Genomic DNA, 27,316 nt, shown 5'->3' on the forward strand with positions numbered 1-27,316 from the left:
CTCTGCACTGACACAAGAACGGTGATGAACGGAGTGTAGTGATGGAGGAAGAACTCAATTATGCTACTGTGGTTTTTAAAAATGGTGGTAGTCCTCAGAAAGGTAAGTGACTCCTATGAAACTCCTATAACAACAATAATAAATCTTACTTGTTATATTTCCAAGCAATAGATTTTAATTTATTTTTTTAAATCAACTAGAAAACGATGAGGACTCTACAATTTATTCTACAGTTCAATCTAAAGTTCCTGCAGCGACTGGAACAAGTAAGTTATGGGAGAAAAGTGCAAATTTGTGAATTCTTCAAATGTGATGTTGCAAAATCTGAAAATAAATCTAAATTTGCTCCTCCTGAACTTTCTAAAACATTTTCATAACAGCCTTGAATGTTTGGAGCTTTTTCTGTATATAGCGCTGTTTAAAGGCCGGCGCATGCTTCTGCGTCTGCGGCTTTTCACGCAGCTGTGTCGACGGACACGTTTTCATTCATGCTTCTCCAAGGGTTGCGTGTGTTGCAAAGCAGTTCACCGCCAGAACATTAGGCGGAGTAATGTTTTATAGTCGGAGATGGCCTTAGAGACGCTGCAGTCGTCGTCGACTGTTTAACCACATGCTCCTCATAGCCTTTTTTTGGCGGCCAAAATGTGTAGTTAGCAGACCAATCACAGCCTTGCGGGCTGCGTGAGGCTTGCGTAGCTTTGTCGTATAGTTAGAAAAATTGGGCGACGCACGCAAGCACGCAAGGCTCCCTGAACACGCAGAAGCATGCGCCGGCCTTAACTGTGAATACATAGAGCAAGAGTAGGTGTTCAGGGTGGGGGAGTGAGAATGAAAGAGGGAACATCTCCATAGTCAAAGTTACTGAACTAAAACATTTGTGTGGTGTTGCTTTAAAAAACAATAACATATAGGTCAAGTCATATGGAGTGTCAGAATATACACAGGTCACAGGTATATCCATAATAATGTTTAAAATGAATTGGAATATTTTCACTACCATCAGTAAAAGCAGCTGGAGGAACAGTAGCAGCTGGAGCAGGTGAAGGAACAGCAGGAGGAGGAGCAGCTGGAGGAGCAGCAGCAGCTGGAGCAGCAGCTGGAGGAGCAGCAGCTGGAGGAGCAGCTGGAGGAGCAGCAGGAGGAGGAGCAGCCGCTGGAGCAGCAGCTGGAGGAGCAGCAGCTGGAGCAGCATCAGCGGCACACTCCCGGCACTTTGTCCTGCTGCTGGTGTGTTTGGGGATTCTCTGCGTCCTGCTCATGGCGTGCATCGGCGTCATCATCTACAGTGAGTTTGGTTTCGACCGACTGAGTTTTTTATCATCACAATTGGGAAACACACCAATAAAGAAGAGATGAGTGAGTGAGCTCAGCTATTTGTGAACTGTTTTTTACTGTTGACTTTGTATAAGTAGTGTACAAGTGTCCACTTCCTCCTGCACAGTATGTTCTGAACAATACCATACATCTCTACACGGATTCCTCAGCAGCCATTGGAATCAGTCAATTTTGGTGCACTTCTAATTAAAATCAACTTACAGAGACTTAAAGGTTATTAGAGTTATTTATAGTAATATTATTGTCAGATTTTCAGTTAAACAGAAACCCTGGATCCAGCCACCCTCATTCAATAGGAGCAGTTTAAAGTAAAATTGGAAAAAAAGGTAATTGATAGATGAATGGGTTCAACAGTAAACATAATAAATTAAAAGGAGGCCATGTAAGCAATCCTAACTTACTCTGACTATCAACACAGTATCAATCCTGTAACATTTTTATGTCAGATTTGATATCGGCAGTTGTGATAGGTCAATAAATGTCAGGGACGCCACATTTTCAGAATCTTCAGTTTAAAATGTTGTTGTCTGTGAGGAGGAAACATTTTAAAACCTTATCTGCTGCTGCGTTTCAGGACAATTGGACATCTTGACGTCTTTAAATCCAGACACTGAAGGTCCAGTTCTCTGAAAAGAAACGAGTTGGAAAGTGGGATATATTGTTTTCAAGAAAAGGGTATAATAGGGTATCACAAATAATTGTTATGTTGAAAATAATATGGATAATTCTTTTAATCGTTTTGATGTTGTTATATCTTAGCTTTTGAGGTATTTTGGAGTTGGCTTGATTGTAAGCCAACTCCATGGTGAAATCAAATAAAGAAAAATTGAGACTGCCACACGACAAAAGCCTTGAAATCAATGATGGGTAGGAGAGGATTTTTAAAAGGGTTCAGGGGTAAAGCGTGTGTCCACTGGACTGACCAGTGTGCCATCTCTTTCCCACCACCACTGCAGTCTGTGGGGTCATGAAGGCCCAGGAAGCTGTCGCAGATAACGTCATCCACCTCGAGAAGAAAAACGTCATCCACCTCGAGAAGGAAAATCAGCGGCTGATGATGGAGAAAGAAATCCTAGTGAATGAGACCGAGGTGCTGACCCGAGACAGAGATTATCTCAACAGGACGCTCGGAGTCATCATGACGTTCCAAAACTTCCCAGTCAATAAATTTTGCCCAGACAAAAGTGAGTATATAAAGGGACTGCATTTATTAAGCTTTCTCAACAACCACTCAAAGTGCTTTATATATATATATATATATATATATATACAACCACACAGTGAGTCCAGCCCTAAACACACAGTTATACACTGAGAATATAGATGTGTTTATTTTAAGTAATAGCTTAAATCTGCCATGCTCATATAATAAAATGTAAATGTCAGTGATTTTAACTATGGCAGCGATTGTAATGTGTCAAAGTTAAATTGGTGATATTTAACTTATATGTCTTGGCTTCTTTCTTGAGTACAGAGTGTCAGCCGTGCCGGAAGAGTTGGATTCCTTTCCAGGATCACTGCTACCTGTTTTATGACAAACCCCCTCGTTGGAAGACATGGGAGGAAGCACGAACAATTTGTCGACCTAACGCAGACCTGGTTGTTGTCGACAGTTTACAAGAGCAGGTGAGCTCCATCGTCTTAAAGACACAATAATACAGAGTTTTAAATAGACTATTAAATTAAATAGCAAAATTTTTACATTGCAAACCAAATTCAACTGGAAACAATTGTGTTTTGTAAAATCAAACATATGGGAGGTGGAGGGATTTGAATGTTTTCTCACTGTCAACGCTGATAAGTGTGAAAGTTTGTGATGATCACTTTCAGGAATTCATCAATAATCACACAGAGTACTACCACGACTATGATCATGGATACTGGATGGGATTGCATCAAATTGACAACAAGTGGATCTGGATTGATGGACGCAATGAGACTGAGGGGTAAGAATTGAAACTGAGCATCTTTCAGGTCTCACATGACCAGAACGGCTCAAATAACCAATAACACACTCGCATACATCAGCCCTGTGTTATGTTTTCAGAGATCTGTTTGTGGGTTTGCTTGTTTGTAAGCAAGATTACCTAAAAACTACGGATTTCCACAGACCTTGGTAAAGGATGTGGGATCAGTGAGGGGAGAACCTCAAAATACTTTGGTAGGGATCCATGGATGTTCTCTCACTTTCTTTATCATTGCGAGAGGCTGTTCTTGAACATATTCCTTAATTTCCTGGGGAATACTTAATAAACCGAGAACAAAGTCCTGCAGCCAGCAACTGGTGAAGATCTATTTATGATGGGATGTATTGGTTCATAAATTAGGTTTCAGATTGTCGGAGTACTTGAGTTTTCCTTTAACCCTTTGAGGGCCATTGGAGTTAGTTGGTATTATCTGTGAAGTTATTAGAGGTACTGATGAGTATGTTCTGTGTTTGCAGGCACTGGAATCAGACGAAAGTTAACACTGGTAAATGTGCGATGACATTCTCTGGGAATAATGCGGCAGCCAGCTGGGGCCCAGCTTGGTGTTTAATGCAGAACAAATTCATCTGTGAGCATGAAGCCCTCATCAGGACTCCAGTCACTTAGCATATTGGGTTTACTCGTTCCAAACTTTCCATGCAAATGAAAATTTACTGAACTGTTCCACCAGCGTTTGGAACATTTAAGTGCACACGCAGACACACAAAACATAATGGATACAACATAAGTGTTAATTTTATGTATCTATGATTTTGTGTTAAAATGCATTTTTATTAGCTACTATGTAAGATCAATTTGGATGAATATATTGTAATGTGTGAAAAGTGTAAAGACAAGAAGCCACAACCTGGTCTCCACACTTATTATTATTTGGTAATTTACAAAAATGTATATACAAAATGTCCTGCATGTTGATTCTGCCATCTTGTGACGATAACCTCATTTGACACCAGAGTGTAGTCGTGAGTCAGTCTCAGCTGTCAATCATAATGTTTCCCCTTGTTTTTATATCATCAATAAAAACCTAAAACCAACTTGTCATAAAAATTTACAGTTAAACAAACATCAGTGTGAGAAGAACAATCTGTGAATTTTTAGTTGCTCCATGTCCATTAGAGGGCGATGGGGACGCTTTAGCTTCACTTTTGGGGGGATCCTTCATGAAGTATTTGTATTAACATGTTAAGAAATAAACATGGGCTCTTCAAAATAAAAGCAGCAAGTAAGTTAAAGAAAGAAATTACTGTTTCACAACATTCTCCCCAAAAAGAGGAAGGTGAGCTCCTGAAATCAGCCTCAGTTGACTTCTCTGAAACCGGACTACAGTCAGGACCGCGCCTCTTTTTGCAACGTACCACAACAACCCACAAACGCCAATGTGCATTGAGCAGCTGGGGACCGGAGAGAAACTGTGTTTTCACTGTTGGTTTCCACACAGCCAGTGACGGCCGACCCCATCAACCAGCTGCAGGCAGTCAGCTTCTGTCTCTGACATGTTAACACCAACAGTTACCTTAAAACTGAAAACAATGGGGCAAGAACCGAATCACGTCAGAGCATCTTCCAAGATGGGCGGTAAGTGAAAGTCTTATATTCTGAAGTTTTTATTCTACTTGAGGAATCTGATGCTCACGTATTGCACTTCACTACAGATTTGACTTAATGTGACTGTTATTCACATTTATACCAATATATTGTGACAAACTGTAGCCACAAGTAGGAACTATAAATGCATTTCATATATTTGTATTGTTACGTTATAATTTTAGCCTTTTTTATCTAGCACGTTTGAAAACGGGGTTTACAAAATGCTTTGACAGTCACAGGAAACTCATTCACACATTAATAAATACAAGTGATAAGAAGACAGATTCATATGAATACAAATAAAAAGAATATGAACATGAGAAGAAGACGAACACTTTACATGAGGAGCAAATAAATGTATGTAAAAATAATAAAAGTGTCTCTAAAAGCATGGGTTTAAGAAGTGATTTAATAACTTATTAATCTTTTGATTTGACATCTATATACATGATATTTCAATTAACTTAATAACTTGATTGTTTGTTGTTGTTCTTTTAGAAACAGGGAAGACAGTCCTGCGCACTCTGCTGCCCCTGGTGACAGCAGCGTTCGGGATCATCTGCGTCGTCCTGGTGTCGGTCGCCATCGCCCTCAGAAGTGAGTCCGTCTGTCTGTCCCTGCTCTCCACTGACCTTTGACCCTGACTGACTGAGAGACAGAGACAGTAAATCTTTCCTGTTCTGCAGCGACATCCCTCACGTCAGAGCGCTACTTGCAAAATGCTGCAGCTCAAAATCGGCAGCTGCGGAAGGAGAAGGACGACTTGGAGAGACGGAGCAGGGAGCTGAGCAGAGAGAGAGATGGACTCAGCTGGACCATGGAGGCCATCCTCCAGTACCAAACCTTCCCAGTGGCAACCCACTGCCCAGAGAAAGGTGAAAAAACACCTCCCTTTTGATGCAAAGATGATGTTTTTCCAGTGTTTCCATTCCTCAAACCTCAAAGCTTTAAGCTCCTAAATTGTAAATGTTAGTTTTTGTTATCCTAATTTCATGACCCTCGTCCAGGACAGTGTGTTTTCACCTCTGTGTGTTGGTCACCTTCTTTGTCAGCGGGTTTATGCTAAATCTACCTAATGGTGTTTTGTGTGGAGGATGAGACATGGGCTTAAAAATGATCTATACTACTAATATATACTAATATATACAACTGTAAACAACACATTTAGAGGACATATAGAGAGTGCAGCTCAGCCGTCTCCTCTGGACTCTCGCTCTCTGCAGCAGGGGAAGTCGTTCTTTCTTCTTTTAGAGATATATTTTAGCGTGTGAAATTTGACGCAACTTGATTGAATGTAAGATGCCTAATGGGAATATGATGGGAGTGTTTACTGTTTTATTGTGTCATGTTTAATTTGAGTGCAATTACTTGTTTAGACAGATTAGTTTCTACACTCATATATATTATAAAATGCATTGTATATAAATATTTTGATATATACAGTAAACAGCTGTGGTTATATCTATTATTGTGTTGCTTGACTCTTGTCTGACAGTGTGTAGAACTTGCCTGGGCGGCTGGATTCCATTTCAATCGAGCTGCTACCTTTTTTCCGAACCGAATAATCAACAACCTCTGTATAATTGGTGGAACAGTCGTGAGTTCTGCAGAACAGAGGAAGCAGATCTGGTCGTGATTGAAAGTTTGGAGGAACAGGCAAGACCGATTCTATCGATTTCACTCACACACATCTCGGTCCTCATGGATCAGGGTTAGAGGATGTGATCAGGTCTTTTACTTTAGTACAAGTACCACAATGAGGCTAGTAAGATACAATTTGATATGACATAATACCATAAGATAAGATGAGTACTTGTTAATTATCAATATTATAATTTTATGTATGTATGGTTTCCCAACTTGTGGAATATATAAATATTTGATCATTTTTGGACTTTGAATGGTTTATTAAAAGTGTAAGTGATTGTTTACTATTGACACCAAACATCTGAGATTACACACACTTACTGTATTTTATAGTAAAAGTAAGTTAAAGTAAAATCTTTATTTGAAAAGTACCTTGTAATTCCAGCTGTCAAGATACATGTAGTACTTTAAAACGTAAAGGAATAAATATACCTAGTTACTAGAGATGGAGATAAATGCTTTTCAAAAGTGTGTGAACATTTATTTGAATATTTAGAGTGAAGACATACTTTATAATTGTGTAAATTAAATTCCATTTCACGTGTCTCTAACCCTGACTGAAACCTTTTTAATGTTCATCGGTATTTCACATTATTTTTTCATCTTCCTCGATGATATTGTCCTATCATTGTGGACACATGACAGATGACTTCTCTCACACCTTTCTCACAAATGTAGGAATTCATCAACAACCACACTATGGCCTATAATGATGAAACTCACGCCTATTGGATTGGATTGAAGAAGTACAAGGAAACATGGATGTGGGTGGATGGAACCAACGTCACCTTCCAGTAAAAACAAACTAATCAAACACCTCTCATGTCATTTTAATAAGAACGAGCCTGGCCCCAGCTCAGACACGTTACCATTACCCCAAACAAGCGGGTGATTTACTCCCAGCGAAGCCATGCTGCGATTTGCCACAGGAAGTAAATGTTTCATTCTTCCCCCCCGCCCTCACACCTTGGAAGTGAACAGAGGGCCACGTTTTAGTGGATGGAACATGAACCAAACTAAAAAGTCAAAGTACAAGTTAAAGGTTCAGTTTGTGGAATTTAGTGATATCTTGTGTTTCCTCCTTATTTCTGAATAGTGGGAGGAAGTGGAGACACATCTTTTATCTTTATGTACAGTCTATGGTTTCATGAAGTCTTCATGCTAAGCTAAGCTAAGTTAAAGTTGCTTATAACTTGCTGTGAATGGTGTGAATCTTCTCCTCTGAATCTTTTCTGTCTCCACTAGGTACTGGGTAGAAGGACCAATGGAGTTGCACAGAGGGCCTTGTGCTCTAAGTTTACCTCGGGCCGATAAGCTGGCCAACTGGGACCGGTTGAGGTGCAGCATGCTGAAACGCTGGATCTGTGAAACAAGAGCCTTAATCAAATCGGATTAGGAAGCAATTTCTGTTCAAATAGTTTATTTAACTTGTGACAAATAAAAATTAAATATTAAGCTGTAAAAAACGTGGCTTTTTTTTTCACTCATTTGTGTTTGACACATTTATTCAAAGGGTTTGGTCCAACAAACATTGTTTTGTTCATACTAAATGAAAAAGATAAGAAAGAGCATTGACCTTTAAATGTCAATTTTGTTTGTTATCTATCTATGAACCTACTGATTCTGTCTGTATGTGGAGCACAAACTGTAAATATGGGAGGTCACTATCGATATTGGTGCAACTTGGACATATGATACGTTCAACATATATAAACTTTTAATAAACTACCGACCAGCAGTCTGTCGCAGTCACAGACGAATATATATATTCTCCAAGTCCTCTTGTTAACTGCAGCAGTGTTTTCTATTTCCCTAAATCGGACTGACACAGACAAACAGGTCGGTCAACTTTCCAACTTTATTCAAATGCGAAAGTGCAACATGGGATCTTTTGAAATTTGCCAGAGAATATTCACTGTGACCCAATAATGGCCTGAGTAGAATCTGCTGGTCAAAGGTCCAGGACACTGTGAGCAAACAAACCCGTTTTGCTGAATAAAAAACATGACAAAACACTGACTTTGATAACTTCCTCAGTTCCAGACGTCCAACTGGGAAGGGACAACTCAAACCGTGTGTAAAAACAAGCTGCAGCTTCGTCCAGAAAGAACATGTCATATGTAAATTGAGAAACTGCGGTTTACGTGTTAGGTGCTGAAGGAAGAGGAACCTCATTTGTTCTCTATGAGGTAGGGTGGAGGTGTCGTTGTTCGGTCAACACTTTCAATCGGCCACAGCTCTTTTGAACAAACCTGCTCTCCTTCTCTGCACTGAGACAAGAACGGTGATGAACGGAGTTTAAGGATGGAGGAAGAACTCAATTATGCTTCTGTGGTTTTCAAAAATGGTGGTAGTCCTCAGAAAGGTAAGTGACTCCTATGAAATGAATTGATAGAACGAACCACCTCAATATTTAACCTCACTACTTAACAACAATTATAAATCTTACTTGTTAAATTCCCATGCAATATATTTTTAACTTTTTGTTTTTTTTTATCAACCAGAAAACGATGAGGACTCTACAATTTATTCTACAGTTAAATCTAAAGTTCCTGCAGCGACTGGAACCAGTAAGTTATCGGAATTTTTCAAATTTGCTTCTCCTGAACTTTCTCCATAGTCAGTTACTGAACCATCAAACATTACATTACATGTCATTTAGCTGACGCTTTTATCCAAAGCGACTTATGCTAGAACACTCAGCATTTTAAGGGGCCATTTAGGGGTTCAGTGTCTTACCAAGGACACTTAGGCATGCAGATGGGATAGAGTGGGATTCGAACTGGCAACCTTCTTGTTGCAGAGCACCCGCTCTATCCCCTAGGCCACGCTCTCCCCATTTTATTGTATCTGCTATGGTTATGACTATAATTGTGTTGCTTGACTCTTGTGTGTAGAACTTGGTTTCCTTTTCAATCAAGCTGCTACTTTGTTTTAAGTCATATGGAGTGTCAGAATATGCACAGGTCACAGGTATATCCATATTAATGTTGATAATGAATTGGAATATTTTCACTACCATCAGTAAAAGCAGCTGGAGGAACAGTAGCAGCTGGAGGAGCAGCAGCTGGAGGAGCAGCAGCTGGAGGAACAGCAGCAAGTGGAGGAGCAGCAGCAACTGGAGGAGCAGCAGCAGCTGGAGGAGCAGCAGCAGCTGGAGGAGCAGCAGCAGCTGGAGGAGCAGCAGGAGGAGCAGCAGCTGGAGGAGCAGCAGCTGGAGGAGCAGCAGCGGCACACTCCCGGCACTTTGTCCTGCTGCTGGTGTGTTTGGGGATTCTCTGCGTCCTGCTCATGGCGTGCATCGGCGTCATCATCTACAGTGAGTTTGATTTCAACAGACTGAGTTTTTAATGAAGCAGCTCACATCACGTCTGGGAAACACACACAATAAAGAAGAGATGAGTGAGTGAGCTCAGCTTTTTGTGAACTGTATTTTACCGTTGACTTTGGATTAGTAATGTTGAAGTGTCCACTTCCTCCTGCACAGTATTTTCTAAACAATACCATACATCTCTACACGGATTCCTCAGCTTAACAGAAACCCTGGCTCCAGCTGTCCTCACTCAATAGGAGCAGTTTAAAGTTAAATCTGAAAAAAAAGCTAATAAAGGTAGATGAATGTGAATATGAAATTTAATAATTGAAAAAGAGGCCATGTTGGCAATCCTAACTTACCCTGACGATCAACACAGTATCTATCCAGTAACATTTTTAAATATCAGATCCGATATCTACGTCTGCAATTGTAAATAAATGTCAGGGACGCCACATTTTCAGAATTTTCAGTTTAAAATGTTGTTATCAGTGTGGAGGACAATTTGACATTGGAGAGCACATAATCGGCTGTGTCTTTAAATACAGACACTAAAGGTCCAGTTCTCTGAAAAGAAACGAGTTGGAAAGTGGGACACATTGTTTTCAAGTAAAGGGTATAATAGGGTATCATAAATAATTGTTATATTGATAATAATAATGATAATTCTTTTGTCAATGATGGGTAGGAAAGGATTTTTAAAAAGGTTCAGGGGTAAAGCAATTGGGCTAATGGAAGAGAATATTTCTCCACTTGTATCCACTGGTCTGACCAGTGTGCCATCTCTTTCACACCACCACTGCAGTCTTCGGGGTCATGAAGGCCCAGGAAGCTGTCGCAGAAAACGTCATCCACCTCGAGAAGGAAATTCATCAGCTGGTGATGCAGAAAGAAATCCTAGCGAACGAGACCGAGGTGCTGACCCGAGACAGAGATGATCTCAACAGGACGCTCGGAGTCATCATGACGTTCCAAAACTTCCCAGTCAGTTCATTCTGCCCAGACAAAAGTGAGTATATAAAGGGACTGCATTTATTTAGCTTTTAATATATTTATTTGTACAACCACACAGTGAGTCCAGCCCTAAACTCACAGATATACACTGAGAATATAGATATATATGTTTATTTGATGTAATAACTCAAATCTGCCGTGCTCATATAATTAAGTGTAAATGTCAGTAGCCGTTGCCGAGCCTCGAAAACTATTGTGTTTAACTATGGCAGCGATTGTAATGTGTCAAACTTAAATTGGAGATATTAAATATTTATTTACTATGTATGTTATTTCTCTTTGGTCTCTTGGATGCAGAAGAAGCTTGTCTGTTCTTACAATAACATTTCTCTGCTTCTTCCTTATTTCATGAGTACAGACTGTCAGCCGTGCCGGGAGAGTTGGATTCCGTTCCAGGATCACTGCTACCTGTTTTATAAGCCATCCAATCCCTGGTACGTATGGGAGCGGGCACGAACATTTTGTCAAGACCTTGTTGGAGACTTGGTTGTTGTCGAGAGTTTACAAGAGCAGGTGAGCTCCTTTGTCTTAAAGCCACAATAACACAGAGTTTTAAATCTATTTTTAAATTGGATAGCAATATTTTGCTGATTAAGAAACGCTGCATATTCACATTGCAAACAAAATTCAACTGGAAACAATTGTGTTTTGTAAAATCAAACATTTGGGAGGTGGAGGGATTTTAATGTTTTCTCACTGTCAACACTGAGAAGTTTGTGATGATCACTTTCAGGAATTCATCAATAATCAGACCAAGTACTACTACGACGAATTTCATGGATACTGGATGGGATTGCGTCAAATTGAGGACACGTGGATCTGGATTGATGGACGCAATGAGACTGAGGGGTAAGAGTTAGAGTTAGGGCATCTGAAACTGAGCATCTTTCAGGTCTCACATGACCAGTACAGCCCAGCAGTCAAATAACCAATAACACACTCGCAGACATCAGCCCTGTGTTATGTTTTCACCCATCTGTTTGTTGGTTTGCTTGTTTTCCTAAAAACAACGGATTTCCACAGACCTTGGTAAAGGATGTGGGATGAGTGAGGGGAGAACCTCAAAATACTTTGGTAGGGATCCATGGATGTTCTCTCACTTTCTTTAACATTGCGAGAGGGCGTTCTTGAACATATTCCTTAATTTCCTGGGGAATACTTAACAAACCGAGAACAAAGTCCTGCAGCCAGCAACTGGTGAAGATCCATTTATGATGGGATGTATTGGTTCATAAATTAGTTTCAGATTGTCGGAGTACATGAGTTTTCCTTTAACCCATTGAGGGCCATTGGAGTTAGTTGGTATTATCTGTAAAGTTATTAGAGGTACTGATGAGTATGTACTGTGTTTGCAGGTACTGGAATCAGACGAAATTTATTTACGGTGGTACATATGCGATGACATTCCCTACGCATAATGCAACAGCCAGCTGGGGCCCAGCAAAGGGGATGATGAAGAACAAATTCATCTGTGAGCATGAAGCCCTCATCAGGACTCCAGTCAGTTAGCATATTGGGTTTTCTTGTTCCAAACTCTGCTGGCAAATTACATTTTACAAAACGGTTGCACCAGTTTGGATAATGTAAATGCACACGCACACACAAAATAGTGGATGCAACACAAGGAAAAAAACAAACTGTGTTTGGCGAGCAAGTGTTCATTCTATATATCTATGATTTTGTGTTTTTATAAGCTACTGTGTACGATCAATTTGGATGAATATATTTTAATGTGTGAAAAGTGTAGAGACAAGAAGCCACAACCTGATTTTCACCGAAGGTTTAAGATCTGTTGCGATGGAGGTTGGAGATTTGACTTGTCGGTCAATTTAATATTAATGACTTTTGCTTAGACTATCGAGTCTACTACTGAGTCACTGATTTAGGATTTGTGTTTTCAGATCTCCAGTAAAAATTTGTAAACTGTTGTAACAAATGATCTGTTCTTGTGTCCGACGTGTTGCATGTTGTGTACGTGAAACTCCGGAAGTTTGCGTTTTGCAAACTGTCGTCTGACACAAGTTAGTGGTTTTACAGAACAAATGTCGAGATGAATTCTGCACGCTTCATATTACAGAGTCAGTGTTAAATAAGGTTGTTTTGTCACATTCGAGTCTAATCTGTTGTAAACTCAAGTGTTGACACACAAGCTGATGTCCTTCCCGACCTGTCGCAACCTCTGAGTGGTGACAGGTACAGAGCCGAGGTCACAGGACGTGTGACCACAGAGGAAATAATCTGTGATTTTTAAGGTTGTAAGATCCTGAACTCTAAAGGTCACAGTTACAACATTTATATACTGATCCTGTTGAACTGAGAATATTTTTGATGCTGTTTTAAACTGTGTTTTTCACTGTCGACTAACTGGAGACTTGATATGTGGAATGATGTAGTTTCTACATAAACACCATTTAAAGTTTTTCCTGTATTTATATGATTTGCAAGTAAATTTTTTCCTTTCGCAATTGGAACTCTTTTTGAATTTTTAGTATGGAGAATAAAGAAATATGAAATCTGTTACCCTGAAATAATCACACACACACAGTTTGACGTGACACATCATTCATTGCATATACAATCCAAACTTAGTAGTTTATCCTTGTACTCAAATGCAGCGGCAGATTTCAGCTCCTTCATAGAGGAGTAGGTCTGTGGTGCCGAAACAACACTGACTCACGCACAATATGAAATGTAAAGTCTTCAAGTCATTGAATTCTCAGCTAAAAACACATATTTCCGATGTCGAGGTCAACACGTTAACCCAAAGTACAAATGAAAACATCTCTGTGATTTCAAGAGTCAGTTTAAAAAAGCTGGGCAGCAGTCTGGAGATCAGCTGAATCGTCAAAACAATCATTTACAGGATTAAATTACATTAATTGATGTCACGTAATTCATTTTAATAACCAACAATCCTAAAAAGCAGGAATTTCCCCGTCTTAAAACTGCAATAAATAATCAACGTGACCCGATTTCCTCACTTGGAATTTTCCCAACAAGCTCTTTTAACTTCAAAACTCGTTCAGTCGGCACAAGAGGCCCAACAGCTGGAGGTAATCTCATTACTGCAGATGTACTAGAGTACTTGGGATACTGGCGGAAACACCGGGTCAGGCGCCGACGGGCATGTGAAGCCATGCACCGATCTGACACCACGTTTTGTAAGTAGAACAGCTTCACGCAGATAAAACCGAACGCTCTCTTCTTCACCAGAACAGCAGTTGAGCTGCACTGGCAAGAACTGTTTTTAGAGCAGTGAAGAAGAAGCAGAAGAAGAGATTTCTGGTTATAGCTATATAGAGCTATAATATAAGTGCCCTTTAAAGCACTTTGAAGCTGAGTAACAGTAATGATCACTCTGTTCATAAAAGTCCGTGTTTGTCCAGTTCTACTCTTTGCACTTCTTTTTCTTCTTCTTCTTTGGAGCAGGCGCCTCCTCGTTTACTTTGTCATCAACCACTGGTTTGTCCGTTTTACATTTTGTCCTTTTTTGCTTTACTGTCGATTCTCCTTCTGCAACTTCAGCTTCTTCCATTAAAACTGCAGCTTTTCTCTTTTTGGTTCTTGGAGCACAGTCCTGGGCCGGCTCTGATTGGCTGGATTCTGTCTCATTACGCTCCTCTACTTCACTGTGATGCTTGGAAGACGACTTCTTCTTTTTCTTCTTCTTCACTTGAGTGACTGAGTGCAGCTCAGCCGTCTCCTCCGGACTCTCACTCTCTGCAGCAGGGGAGGTAGTTCTTTCTTCTTCATTCTGCTCCGCTTTATTCTTCTTCTTCTTTTTTTGTTTCCTCTTTGTTTTGTGAGAATGTTCTGTTTCACCGTTTTCTACACAGATCACATCCTCCGTGGAAACTGCATCAGTTATTCCTTCATCGGCTTTCTTTTTCTTTTTCTTCTTTTTGGGATTAGCATCCGCTCCAGGACTTTCAGACACCTCGATAAGGCTCAGAGTGGAGCTCTTCCTCTTCTTCTTCATCTTTGTGCTCGGAGCTTTGTCAGCCATCTCCTCCGGCCGCTCCACTGGCTCATCAGCGGCCTTGGAGGTCGGTGGGGCTGGTTTACCACAAACCGGCGAGGCAGCGGGTGCTTGGCTCTTCTTGCCGTACTTGGCCATGAACTCAGCCTCCTGCTGCTCCAGCCGGGCTAACTTGGCACTCATGTTCAGTCCATGTCTGGCTCCTCTGAAGAGCACAAGCACAAAAGAGATTTAGATCATGTTGAAATATAACATAGTTCTGTTCTGTGATTTATACTGAACACATTAAACACTTAATTTCTGTGTAAGGGTATGAACGTACTTGTGAGCCGTGCGTCCTCCACAAGCCTTCATCAGGTCAGCATCAGAGAGCCTGTTGGTGTCAATGATTTATTTACATTTTATTACATGATCATAAACTAGAACCTTCAAGAATTATCAATAAAGTCAAGCATCAATTAAAAGCTTATTGATTATAAAGTAATGAAACCCGACAATAAGAAAACACTGGAATTATCATATTATATAATGAATGGATTAAGTTGCAATTACAGTAGGATCCACACTTTAACAATTAAAACTCAACTTTTAGGCGTTTTAGAACAGACGGCTGTATAAACAACTATTTCAATAAAAAGTTATAATTAAAACCTGACCGATTTATGAGTTGGCCAATAAAAAGTGGCCAATATGAGTCTATTACAGACATACATCTGTAAAGGGCGGCCTAAAATGAAGCCATCCTAGAAACCTTCCTAGTTTGAACCTGTGTGGGAGGAGGGTCTTACTTGGTGGTGCTGGAAAGATCCAGTCTCCGGTCGTCCTCCTCGTCTGAGCTGCTGCTGACGTCCGACTCCGACGCCTTGGGCTCCGGCTGCTCCTGACCAGACAGCAGAGTGGCCGACTGAGGGAGAAACATCCAAACACATCAAACAGCGTCAGAGTCATTTCAGAGCAGAATCACGATCTGGCACGAAGCTGTAGGTCCTACACAACAAAGATTTCTATTTTAACATCTAAAGCTGCGGTGACTGTTGTTCTGATCAGTTATACTCACTTTAAAGATGAAAGCAAAACATATTGAATGTGCAAAGAAAAGATAAGAGCAGATTACCTTGACAAAGCATCCATAAAGTTTGTCTTTAGCCAGCCAGGCCTTCCGTGGTCTTTTATTGGAGATCATCCCATCTTCGTCTTCTTCCACCGTTTTCGTCAGTTTAATGCCGTCCTGAGTCGCACAGAGGAACAGGAACAGTTCAGCTTCTGTTTAAGACTGAAACCAGCTCACCGACAAGTCACATTGGTGATTTCTCATTCAATCACAACTTTTTTCTCCAAACATAATGACTTTCTCAGTTGTAGTATATAGACAGGGCCTCGAGTCTGAGTGTGTGGTCACATGAGCGAAGGCGACACCTACCTGATCAGACTCCACCTGCAGGCTGGAGGAGGCCTTATTGAAGACATGATCCCACCAGTGGAAGGTGAACTGATCTCCTTCCTTGTGGCCGACCTAAAAGACAAGCAACACGTGAATCTACTGACATCATTTGACAGATGTGTTGAATACCCATCATGCATCATTGCACACTCACTCCTCCTTTGCCGCACTTCACGTTGACCTTGATGGCTTCACTGATGCCGTTCTCCTCTCGGCCAAGTCCTTTACCTGAGGACAGAGAGGACTGGGTCTGAGACCTGGGTCTGCCGCCCTGCGGAGGTCGGGTGGGTCAAATAAAACAGAGCCAACGTTCTTTACCTTGTTCCCAACCGTGACGCAGGAGCTGCTGCTCGGCAAACTTCAGGCCACGACTTTTCTCTGGTACAACTTCTGCCATCTCTGCATGAGACAGTAAAATGTGAACCCACTGAAAACTACAGTTTATTTGGTTTTGAGATTTATTTCTAGAGCTAAATATACAACAATGACTTTCAACAAGTGGCACTAAACAGATATTTTGGCAGAAAATAGCAAATTAAAGGGTTTAAGTGGAAAGACTAATGACAGAAGCTGGTGAAGCAAGATGATAAATCACATGGAAAAGTATAAAACACAAGTTTTCTATAACACAACATTATGACATCACACAGTTTAGCTAAATTTCCCCGTTTTAAAATAAAATTAAACATTGAAAAATTTTACGTGGTTGCATGTACGTGGTTACAGATATTATACATTCATACTAAACAGCCTATACACAAGTATGTTGAATCTTTTAAAAACAATTCTCATTCATTCCTAGGATGTCATTAACAAATCCTCATGACAATGTAAAGGCTTGATATTTTAATGTTTACCCATGAACTTTATTCTAACTATAAATAAAAAGACAACAAACTCACAGGATGCAGTTTAAATAGGAGTTTCAAAATAAACGCACACACATACAACCTGTAGGAATCATGCAGGGTTCATGTCAACCTGTAGATCTGAGGCTTTCTTATAGAAGCATTAACTTGGTCTGTGTCTTCAGTTCATGATCACTGACGTGTTGACTGTATGTCACGTGAACTATTAAAGATCCTACATGAATCTGAATGTTAGCTTGTTAGCATCAGAGGCTCCAACCGGAGGCTCGGCTGCTTTAGTCCTGATCTGTCCGCGGCGGTAGTTTTAAATCACAACACTGACACAATAAAAGGAAAAAGCACATTTACCTCTCGATGTCCTGCTGCATTAAAACCTCACTGAAAGCCACGAGGCTGTAAAAACATAAAGATTCAATCACAGAGAGAGTTACAGGACATGTGGCTCCGACAGGAAGCTGACATGACACCGGAAACACGTCACCACGGAGGCTTTCTTCTTCTCTGGAGGTATTTCCAGTGAATCGGTAGAACTAACACGTGTTGTTGGGTAAATGATGGTGAATCCAATTGAGACACTAAATGTTCTAAAGTTCAAACTTGTGTATTTATTTATTTTTACTTTGTTACCTAATTAAGTAGTTGGGTCTGTTTTTATAGTCGTGATTATATATGGAACCTTCTGATTTGGTATTGTTCACTTTAATAATAATACTCATACTAATGTAAAATTTGAAAATAATAATTGGTTTAATTTTATTTTCTATTTAGAAAGTTGCAAACAGATCCATATGAAACTGATCATTACAGACTTTGACCTCCCATTGGGCCCCAGGGCAGAAACATGTTTGGCCCTACTGCAGCTCCGGGCTCTTATAAGCACGTCACACCATCCTTTAAAATGTTTGTATCTTCACTAAAATGTTTTATCTGCAGTTTTTAAAATTTGTTCTCATGTTGTCCATGTTTAACAAGAGATCTCATTACCAACAAAACCCCAGTTCGCCAGAAGGGGGCAGTGATCTCACACCAGCCAGACAAATACAATCTATACGTTATTGTTTCAAAAATAATCTCAGGTGCTAATATTAAAACCAACAAAATGTGTTTCTAAAATAAATGTAATCAACAAAATGCAACGATTCCTGTGAAGTATAAAGGAGTGTTTAAGATCTGTATGAAGAATCAAAGCTGCTCTAATGGCTGCCCTCTGATCACAACATGTCAGATTCATAATTCAACAAAGGTTTTGTTATTATTCAGGATCTGCCTTCAAGAGGTTATTCTCGTACTTTGCTGAAAACAGATTTAAGCTTTATTCTTCCCAAACAATGACAGATACGATATCACCTCTTTCCTTGAAATGTTTGACAATTCAAGTTTTCAACCTTTTAGAGCTTTTAGAGTTTTAGAGCAGTTTCTCCCAAAATCTTTTTAAAACAATGATTTGTTAAGATTTTTTAATCTGTTGCTTGACATTTTATTCATCAGCCCAACGTTACACTTTTTAATAATAGTATTAGGATCAGGAATAATTGTGTTTCCCTTTTCGTTTCCAGAATAAAGTCAAACTAAATCAGAGGAAGATTCATTCTTTTTGCATTTTGTGAATAAAGTTCAAATGTCTTTGACAGCTGTGAGCGGCCAGGGTTCTTCTCAGGTTAGTGTGGTTTCTTTTTCTGAACTGTGTATAGAAAGTAAATAAAGATGAACGACATGTCTCCTCTTCCTACCACTGTGCGATCTCTGCCAGGGCCAGAGTCTGCATAGTAGCTATCGGGGGAAGGAGCTGTGGCAACGTCGAAGAAAACAATCATCAGCGTTATAAAAAACTACCTTAAATGACATTACCTATAAAAAGATTATATTTAGAGTGTATTTTGACTTTTTAGCTTGGTGCATGTCCCATCTGCAAACATGGAGGAGGCAGGATCTATGAACTATTCTGCAGCCAGCCTCCAGGGGGCGATTCCAACATTTTGGCCTAAACTTCTGTGGAGCTGTCACCTCCTCTTTCTTTTTTTTGCAATCTATAATGATTTTGTCGAAGGACTCACATGTACTAACTTCAGCAGCTTGATATCGTCTTAAAAAATCCACTTAATACTTGAAAAGCCAAGTTTATTCTCTACATCTCATCTTAATACTTCCTCTTCTCATTTGTTTCCTTGTGCCTGCTCCTAAATGAGTGTGTCCATAAAAGTGACAGTAACCTGAAGACACCCCCCACTTCGCTGCTTTTCCCAGTATAACCCACTGGTTTCATTTCCCCCTGCTCTTGGTTTCCATCCTGTTTGTGCCACCAGGCCTCCGTCCATGAATTGTTTATCTGTGTCAGTCCCCAGCAGGGGAGGGAAGCACCCGCCCTGCACAGGCTGGTCATCATGGCTGACAGGGCTCAACCAGACGCCCCCTGCAAACACAGACTGAGACAAAAGTATGTGGACACTTTGGCCTCCGAGCATCGATCCAGGTGTGTGTAGACGAAACGTTATCAGGGTTTGGTGAAGCAGAACTAGTCTGACCGGCACAGAACTCTGACCTCAACTCATCCATCACTTTTAGGGAGGAACTGAAAATCAGCCTTGAGTCAGTTTGTCTGAATGGAAGTGAAGAGCTGCAGATCCAGAATCTGGAATCTGTTTAAAGTGACCAAACCAGTGGAGGTGACCAGTAGCTTGACATTTAAAACGACCAGTTTAACCATCGTAGATGAGTTTAAAGTTGTGTTTCCATTGACAATGAGAAAATAAACAATAACAACAATCTTAAAAATTATCTATCTGTCTCACACACGCACACACACACACACACACACACACACACACACACACAAACACACACACACACACACACATACACATACACATACACACACACAGTTCTGCAGGACTGCTGAAGACAAAAACCACACCCTCTGTCTCTACCTCCCCCAAACCTCCTCTCTGCCCTATCCCTCCTTTTACTCCCCTCCTCTCCTCTTCTTCATCCCTCTCCCCCCCCCCCCCCCCCCCTTTCTCCTCCTCCTCTCCTCTCTCTCCCTCCTCCTCAGTCCCTGCTGTCACACTTTTTTTCCACTTTCCTTGGCTCCGCTTCAGGACCCTCCCCCGTTTGGATGCGACTCGTCTCTCTCTCTCTTTCTGAGTGTGTCTCTCTCTCTCTCTCTCTCTCCGCACACTTCTCATTGTTTTCCAGCGCTTCGAGTGTCGGGAGTTTTTAAAACAATCTTTTCTTTTCTCTTCCTCTCACCTTCGTCCATGGAAGTTGGGGTCACATTGAAATATTAGAGCGACAGAGAGGATCCCGGCGGAGTCGCTGTTGGCCGGTGAGTGAAACTGTTGCTGGATGTTTAAGAACAACAAGCAGAAGGTTTTGTGATTAGTTTGGAAAAGTGTCTTTTAGTCGTGACAGTTACGATGGGACGTGTGTTTAGTTCATATAGACTCGACTGATACATACTGATTTGTGGGATTGGAACATATGGGAAAATAACAGTGGAGCAGCTCAGTCCCTAAAATGGTGAAAGCTCATTAGATCATTGTCTGCTGGCTATAGAGAAACTTACAGTGTCAAGTATTCTATTCAAATGTTAGTTTCATCATCTCAGTTACTTAATTAAGTTGAATTAACCCGGAACTAAAAACTAAAAATGCACAAGTTCTTGCTCCATCTGTTTCTGGCATTAGCACCAATCTTCTGAAAAAATACGAAACTCCACTGCAAGTCAGAATATAGAAAGAAAGAAGATGCACTGTAGAAGTGTTAAGTGGAAAATACTGAAGAATGCATATATAATAATAACATAATAAATCCATCTATCTATTTATCGATCCAAAATCTAAAGAGAGAATTGTTTTTACTGCAATACTCATAAACATTTAATTTTAAGGAGTTTAGTGCTTCTACATCTCAGCACGAAATTGTTCAGTATGTTCACTTTGCAAAAATGCGAATTTCATTCTGTTAGAATATATATGTCAGAGTATTATGCAATATTGTTTCCTGAGCAATAAGGTATAAACACACAGACATATACATTTAACTACATTATCATATTTATTTTAGACATAAATATGTTTTTCCAAGTATTTAAAATCTCAAATAAATGGAAATAAAAGTATTAGGTAGCTTAAAATAGAAAAACTCACGTAAACAAAACCTAGAAAATAAGTACAGTAAATGTACGTGGTTACATTCCACCAATGCCTGTGAAAGGGTGTTTATCACAGCAGTCTGGTGTTTTGTTCTTCATTCATGTAATGTGCTTTATGTGAATGGACCTGTAATAAACACACAATGAAACCATATCAACAAGTGAACATATCAGTCAGTGTCAATCAGCACTGAGGGAATCAAACCCCTGTATCAGGTGATCACGTGGCCGGACCACCTTGTGCAGCCACTTTACGTGGCTTCCATTCTTTTCCTGTCTGTTCTGCATCAGTGTCTCTGCTTTGAAAACCTTATCTATCCTGAGCGTGTGAGTCAGAGAAGCTGCTCTGGCACGTCTCCTCTATCGATTCAGGGCAGAGGAAGTTGCTGGGAGTGGGGGTGCTAATGTATCCTCCTTCTCCTCGGCCTCGGCCTCTGCTGCGTGTGACTTTCATTAAGTCCCTGAGACTTCATTCAAATCTTCTGGATCCGGCTCCGGGTCTGCGTGCCGGGGTCTCAGAGGAGCCGTGACTCAAGCCAGTGAAACGTGGCCTCGAGGTGGCTGCTCCTCGTGCGGCCGTGTGACATCCTGTGAGTGATTGAGTGACTCAGCGTTCATGTCCTGTAGATGGAGTTAATCAGACGAAGCAGATTGAGATGGAGTGTTTTTTATTCTCTGCAGAGGGTCGTCCGTTCCTCTGGGCCTGGTTAGTGCACATGCAAAGTGGGAGTGTCTCTGATGCGTAGCTGAAAAAGAAACACGATACACTGAAGATGCTTTCATGCACTAATTGTGGCCTTGCTTCATCTAAAGTGATGGATTATTTGCAGGAGAGATCTGCAGAGATTTGACATTTCATACGTCAGCCAGCAGCACCGAGCTGAAGACAAACCGCTGCACTTACAGAGCGTGTTCATAGTCACTCTTTGGCCGACGTTTTTACGGTCGTGCTCCTCTGTAAGTTTAACGCTATGAGATGATAAACGGCTGTACATGGAAGCATACTGTTTTGGAAACAAACTGCTCATTTATTTCCCTCCGCAGAGCCGTTAAATCCCTGCTTGAATTCAGCCCTTTTTTGCACTTATTATCCAGGACTTGTGAATGGAAGCCTTTTGATTAAGGAGACCTTGGCACTGCTCTCAGTGTCTGTGAGGAAGGCCCGATATGATTAACTATCAGAGTGAATCTCAGCCACCTGTTCTGGATCTGACCTCGCATCTGCTCTGGCAACCAGAAATCCCCAGGAAGTCTCCCTGACTGCAGACTTCACTTTGTCCTCCAAGTTTTCTCCTCAAAGCCCTGTGCCACTTTTTTATACTTGCACACATATAGTTTTAATGAACTGAATTCTGTCTGTAAAGGAGCACAGCCGTTGCCGCTCTGAAATGGAACCAATCTTTGTTTTTCTTCAGTGTCCTCATATGAGATCCTCATTAGTGGGGAAAAAAATACCGCCCGCCCCTTGAAAATGTGTCTGGCCTCCTCCAGACTGTTTCAGCTATCAGTGGTTTAATGGTGACCCATTTTTTACGTCTGCCTGAGCAACAAAACCGTCTCCTGACAGCTGGAGATCTGGATGACTTAACATCTGTTTGTCCAGGAGAGGGAGAGGGCGAGGGAGAGGGAGAGGGAGAGGGAGAGGGAGAGGGAGAGGGAGAGGGAGAGGGAGAGGGAGAGGGAGAGCAATCAGATATGTTTGGGTTGGAGATGACAACGACCAGAGTCCCAAAGAGATGAGGTAGAAATAGAAAAGAAGAAGTGACCGAGGTAAGATTCATTAGAGTTCATTTGATCCCCCAGCGCCTGGAGTTTGAACTGTATTGTTGTTGGTCCCCAGAGTGTCTGCACGTCGTCTTTGGAAAAAGCCACAACTTCTCCCGACATGTTAATACACATGGCCACACACCAATTGTGTTTCATTGAAGTCAGATCACAGCCCGACGTCTTTGTATTCAAAGCATATAGAGTTAAGTGTGTACTTTAAAAATCTGCAACTAGCTAGTGATACAGCTAATTAGTATAGTTAGGGATTTGCATTTGTTTTTTTCTTGATATAAAACGGGTTGGAATGTCTGATTGTCCACGGGACCTCAATGCCATTTCGGGGATATTTTGTCTTCATTACTGGATCATGGAGATGTGTTGCTCCGTGGTGGCTGTGGACTCTAAGTCTCATTTGTTTGTTTTCTTTTTGCTAAGGTGACTTTTTGAGTCAAATATGAATCGCTGTGCTAATTCTACACTTCACTTTTTTGTCAAGCAACGTGGGTGAAGCTATTTTCAATCAGGTGGTCCATTGATTATTTGTACAGCAACAACTGAGCAGCACTAAACAGAAAAAAAAACTACAAAAACACATAAAAAAACATGCATGGCAGCAAGTACAAGCAACAAACAAACCACTATTGATCTGAAAAGTCAATAGACAACATAAAGCAAGAAAGTTTACGTATTTATTTGTGGTATGTTTTATAATGGGTTGATTCTGCCTACGCATCAGAGACAGGGAAAAACAACTGTCTTCTCCTCGAGCCTCTATTTTGATACATAAATAGTTTTCATGAAAAAGACGAAGAGCAGAGGGAATTCAAAGGAAGGTGACACGCGTTGGATATTCCTACCACAGGCTTACATAAGCCTTTCAACTCCATATGCTCTGCAGCCGTGCAAATAATCGGGAGCAGATTGGACTGCAGGCCTCCAGCTCGGGGGGTTTGGGTCGCTCGGCTCTGGCTGTGGAACATGCACAGTTTCATTGGGCTCAAATAACCAATCATTAAAAAAGCAGAGGTCGGGGGGTTTGGAGCTGGAACGGGAGGAGGAGCCAGCGGCAGCTCGATGGAGTTGACCACAGACTACTTGTACTGTGGTGAGGGTCTTTCCTGAAGTTGCTTATGTTGGTGGTTGGTGTTTTTGGGGGCGGTGGGTGGGTGGAGCAGCCGAGGAGACATTGTTCATTAAGACTTCTGGGGCTCTTGCTCTGGCGTCTCTGCAGGATGACTGGAACCAAGTGAAACCCGAGATGTAGAAGAAATACAGCACCAGATTCAAGGCCTCTCTGTGTGTTTCCATCTGGGTGATGAAGATGGGGTTGTGTTAATTGTGTTGTTGTTGTTTTTAAATTGTAATCTGTTGTGCTGATGTCGTCCATGAGAAGAATAAGGAGTTGACCGAGCAGGACGATAACTTTGCATGTGAAAAACAAACGTCCTTTATGTCATGCTTGGCAGCACTCGGACATGAAGCTGTTAGAACACTTGATGTTTTTCTTGAGCTCGGGCTCAGACCCACTCCACCAGCTGTGTGGAGCTGTGACTCCCAGTCCCTCCATCTTGCTTTTTATGGAGAGGACTTATTTTCTTTTCTCTCCCCCCACCCCCCTCCGCTTTGTTTTCCATCTTTTTCCAGGCCACCTCTGAAAGACAAACCTAGTCTCAGGAAAAAGGCAAGAGGACAGATTATCACCATTTGTCAGTGACGCCATTACTCAAAGCAGCTCAAGCTCTGCCCGGTGAAAAGGCGTCTTTGTGAAAAAGAAAAAACCAGGACATAGAAGCCAAATGAGATTTGCTTATGGAAAAACTGTGGGAGTAGAAGAGCCAGTGTAGGTACCACGCCGGCAGTCAAGGACTTTTTCCTTTCTCCCAACTCACATCTGTTTACATGTCAAAGGGAAGCCAACGTGGTGATGCAGACCTGGATGTACAGGCAAGATGTTTCCTATCAGCTTCCTATTGTTTGTCCCAGTTTCCATTCCCCTGGTGCTCTGCGGCGATGATTGAAGACAGAGAGGAGAGCGTGGCTCTGAGGAACAGTGGCAACAGGGATTGATTCTGCTGAAACGTTTTAGTGCCCCATAGGAGAAGACACCCAAAGAACAGCAGCTAAAGAGATGACACTGTTAGTTACAGACAGGACATAATGAACCAGGGAGTTGTGGTCAATTAAACAGTAACGAGACCGGCATGTTATCTCGAAGGACGCTGTCACTGAAGACACTCTGTGGTAACTTTTGCTTGTTCGATGTGTTAACCGCAGAATTGCACACTTTATTAGTGACTGGTCAATAGGTGAAACTAATTTGCAGCATTTTGTAAACATTTTGTAAAAAGTTTCCGGCTGCTTCTGTTTCCCCGTGGGCATCCAGCATCAGAAGAAGTGCAAAAACAGTTTTCCATGCACTTGTTTTCCTCGACTTGTTAACATCAACTTCAGACCCACTGACAGACCAGTGGACGCCTCCCTCCCTCCCCACTGCCACCAGCAGCCTCTGCCCTCCCACTGTGCTGCCCAGGATGTCCTGTGTGGTGTCTTGTATCTGGCTCTCGTCTCCTCTTTGCCCCGGCGTCTTCCTGTTGTGTTGGACAGATATGCAGGTGTCATACCAAAAAAGTCCCTGGAGACAAAACGCGTTGCACAAACACACACACAACGGTGCCAGCGTCAAAACCAGAGCACATTCTGTCCAGCCCACTTTCATCTTTTTACAGGCCACAGGGACGTCCAACAGAGTGAACTAATGGCACCGCCTGCAGGGATAGACACCGCTCGGGTCTGGTGGCACTGCTGGGAAAAAGCACTGGGAATCAGATTCTTTATTAAGTAAAGGAACATCTCAGAGGGTTCACCTTCGGGCTAGCACACGTGGATGGAGTTTTTTGAGCGAAGAAAATAAGGCTTTAACTTCCATGCGCCTGCAGGATGAGGCCCATCTGGAGAGGAGGAGGGAGAAGGAGCTTATTGGTCGTCTATGTGTAAAAAGAAAAAGAAAATGATCACATTAATAAGTTGCAGGTTTCCACCTTGTCCTCCAGAAAGGCAGCACACCATGTGCCAGAGGAAGGCCTGTAAATCAGGGTGGTTTAACTCTGAGGAATTTACAGGCCCGGGCTGGACTTCCTGGAAAAAAAGAGCCAATAGAGATAATGACTGATAACTGTTGGAGTGAGTTCTGTCTGTCTATCTGTGAAACTCTCCTGCTGCTGCTGGTGCTGCTGCTGGTGCTGCTGGTGCTGGTGATGCTGCTGGTGCTGGTGGTGCTGCTGGTGCTGGTGGTGCTGGTGCTGGTGCTGGTGCTGGTGCTGCTTGTGTTTACGTTCTGCTAAACCTTTCCCGGTTATCACGGCCCCTGTGTTACTGGAAGACATTTGACCACATGGCCCCAAACTGAAATGCACATCTGTCTCCCAGTTGCATGTAGCAACCTGCACGCAGCAACACTTAAATCACCCAGGTGTCGCACTGTTTTTCTCGGGGAAAGAAACAGGACTTTGGGTTGATCCTACAGGCAGAAAAACATCGTCAACAGGACATTAAAAAAAAAGCGTCCACTCAAGCTGAAATGGTTTCCAGCTCTGTGTCATAGCAGCTGCGAGGAGAGAAAAACAAAGCTGCCATCCAGTCGCATTAGAAGTGTTGTCTTAATCGAATCCAGATGCCGTGCGGTGAAACTCAGTTACTGTAAATTGCTCTTTTCTTCTTCATGCAGCCACGACTTAAAGACTTGCATTAAAGCTCTTGCACGGGAACATTATCGGCAGTATGAATATGAAATATATGTCGTCCTTCGTCCTTGGTGTCACAGTGAAGGATGATGCTTCCTGTGATATTGTTCAGACGCTGCCTGCAGACCGGGGTCTGTAGAATCCTGCCGTTTGCCACAGACCTCACAGGCAGCTCATATTTGATCAACCATACAAACCGAACAGTGCGAAATTCACACAGCAGGGCTTGGTTAATGCAGAAAAAAACGTAATTCTCTCAGAGATAATGAGCCTTCTAGTTAAGAGCAGGTTTATATTAAGTCTATAGACGCTGTAGCTCATTCAGCTTCTGTGTTCACGGTCGTTTTTTTTTGGGGGGGGGAAGCAGACAGGGTTCGAGTTCACACCTCGCTGACAGAGTTTGGACAAAAGCCCCCCCGACCATCAGGGTCACGACCACAAAAGTAAGCAACCTGCACGCTCGGCAGCCAAAACAAAAGTTATACT

At 41.7% G+C, this 27,316-nt stretch overlaps 4 protein-coding genes across 5 annotated transcripts in view; 3 read left to right on the forward strand and 1 right to left on the reverse strand.

Moving 5' to 3' along the window:
• The first annotated feature begins 26 nt into the window (after positions 1 to 26).
• Positions 27 to 8,023, forward strand: LOC133964783 (macrophage mannose receptor 1-like). The gene is made up of 14 exons (XM_062399023.1): positions 27 to 102; positions 201 to 266; positions 1,004 to 1,285; positions 2,292 to 2,519; positions 2,810 to 2,961; positions 3,166 to 3,281; positions 3,779 to 3,928; positions 4,650 to 4,674; positions 4,769 to 4,898; positions 5,409 to 5,507; positions 5,597 to 5,785; positions 6,406 to 6,566; positions 7,236 to 7,351; positions 7,803 to 8,023. Exons 1-14 carry the CDS (start codon positions 42 to 44, stop codon positions 7,951 to 7,953), a joined length of 1,926 nt encoding a protein of 641 aa, XP_062255007.1. The 5' UTR covers positions 27 to 41; the 3' UTR covers positions 7,954 to 8,023.
• Positions 8,024 to 8,549: 526 nt separating this feature from the next.
• LOC133964958 (C-type lectin domain family 17, member A-like) lies at positions 8,550 to 13,349 on the forward strand. The gene is made up of 8 exons (XM_062399308.1): positions 8,550 to 8,746; positions 8,838 to 8,922; positions 9,062 to 9,127; positions 9,583 to 9,876; positions 10,676 to 10,879; positions 11,243 to 11,397; positions 11,618 to 11,733; positions 12,240 to 13,349. The coding sequence occupies exons 2-8, from the start codon at positions 8,862 to 8,864 to the stop codon at positions 12,391 to 12,393; spliced, it is 1,050 nt and encodes a 349-aa protein (XP_062255292.1). The 5' UTR covers positions 8,550 to 8,746; positions 8,838 to 8,861; the 3' UTR covers positions 12,394 to 13,349.
• An 80-nt stretch (positions 13,350 to 13,429) lies between these two features.
• Positions 13,430 to 17,651, reverse strand: gpatch4 (G patch domain containing 4). Its single transcript, XM_062399307.1, has 8 exons — positions 17,522 to 17,651; positions 16,623 to 16,703; positions 16,459 to 16,532; positions 16,284 to 16,376; positions 15,978 to 16,091; positions 15,652 to 15,767; positions 15,186 to 15,236; positions 13,430 to 15,068 (listed from the first exon to the last, which is right to left on the reverse strand). Exons 2-8 carry the CDS (start codon positions 16,699 to 16,701, stop codon positions 14,273 to 14,275), a joined length of 1,323 nt encoding a protein of 440 aa, XP_062255291.1. The 5' UTR covers positions 16,702 to 16,703; positions 17,522 to 17,651; the 3' UTR covers positions 13,430 to 14,272.
• A 2,712-nt stretch (positions 17,652 to 20,363) lies between these two features.
• Positions 20,364 to 27,316, forward strand: part of pear1 (platelet endothelial aggregation receptor 1) — a 45,111-nt gene continuing 38,158 nt past the window's right edge. For both annotated transcript variants that reach the window (XM_062398795.1, XM_062398796.1), the window contains exon 1: positions 20,364 to 20,495. The gene's annotated coding sequence lies outside the window, so the exon portion shown is untranslated. The remainder of the gene's footprint in view (positions 20,496 to 27,316) is intronic.

This window comes from Platichthys flesus, chromosome 11 (assembly GCF_949316205.1).
Source record: "Platichthys flesus chromosome 11, fPlaFle2.1, whole genome shotgun sequence".
NCBI lineage: Eukaryota > Metazoa > Chordata > Actinopteri > Pleuronectiformes > Pleuronectidae > Platichthys > Platichthys flesus.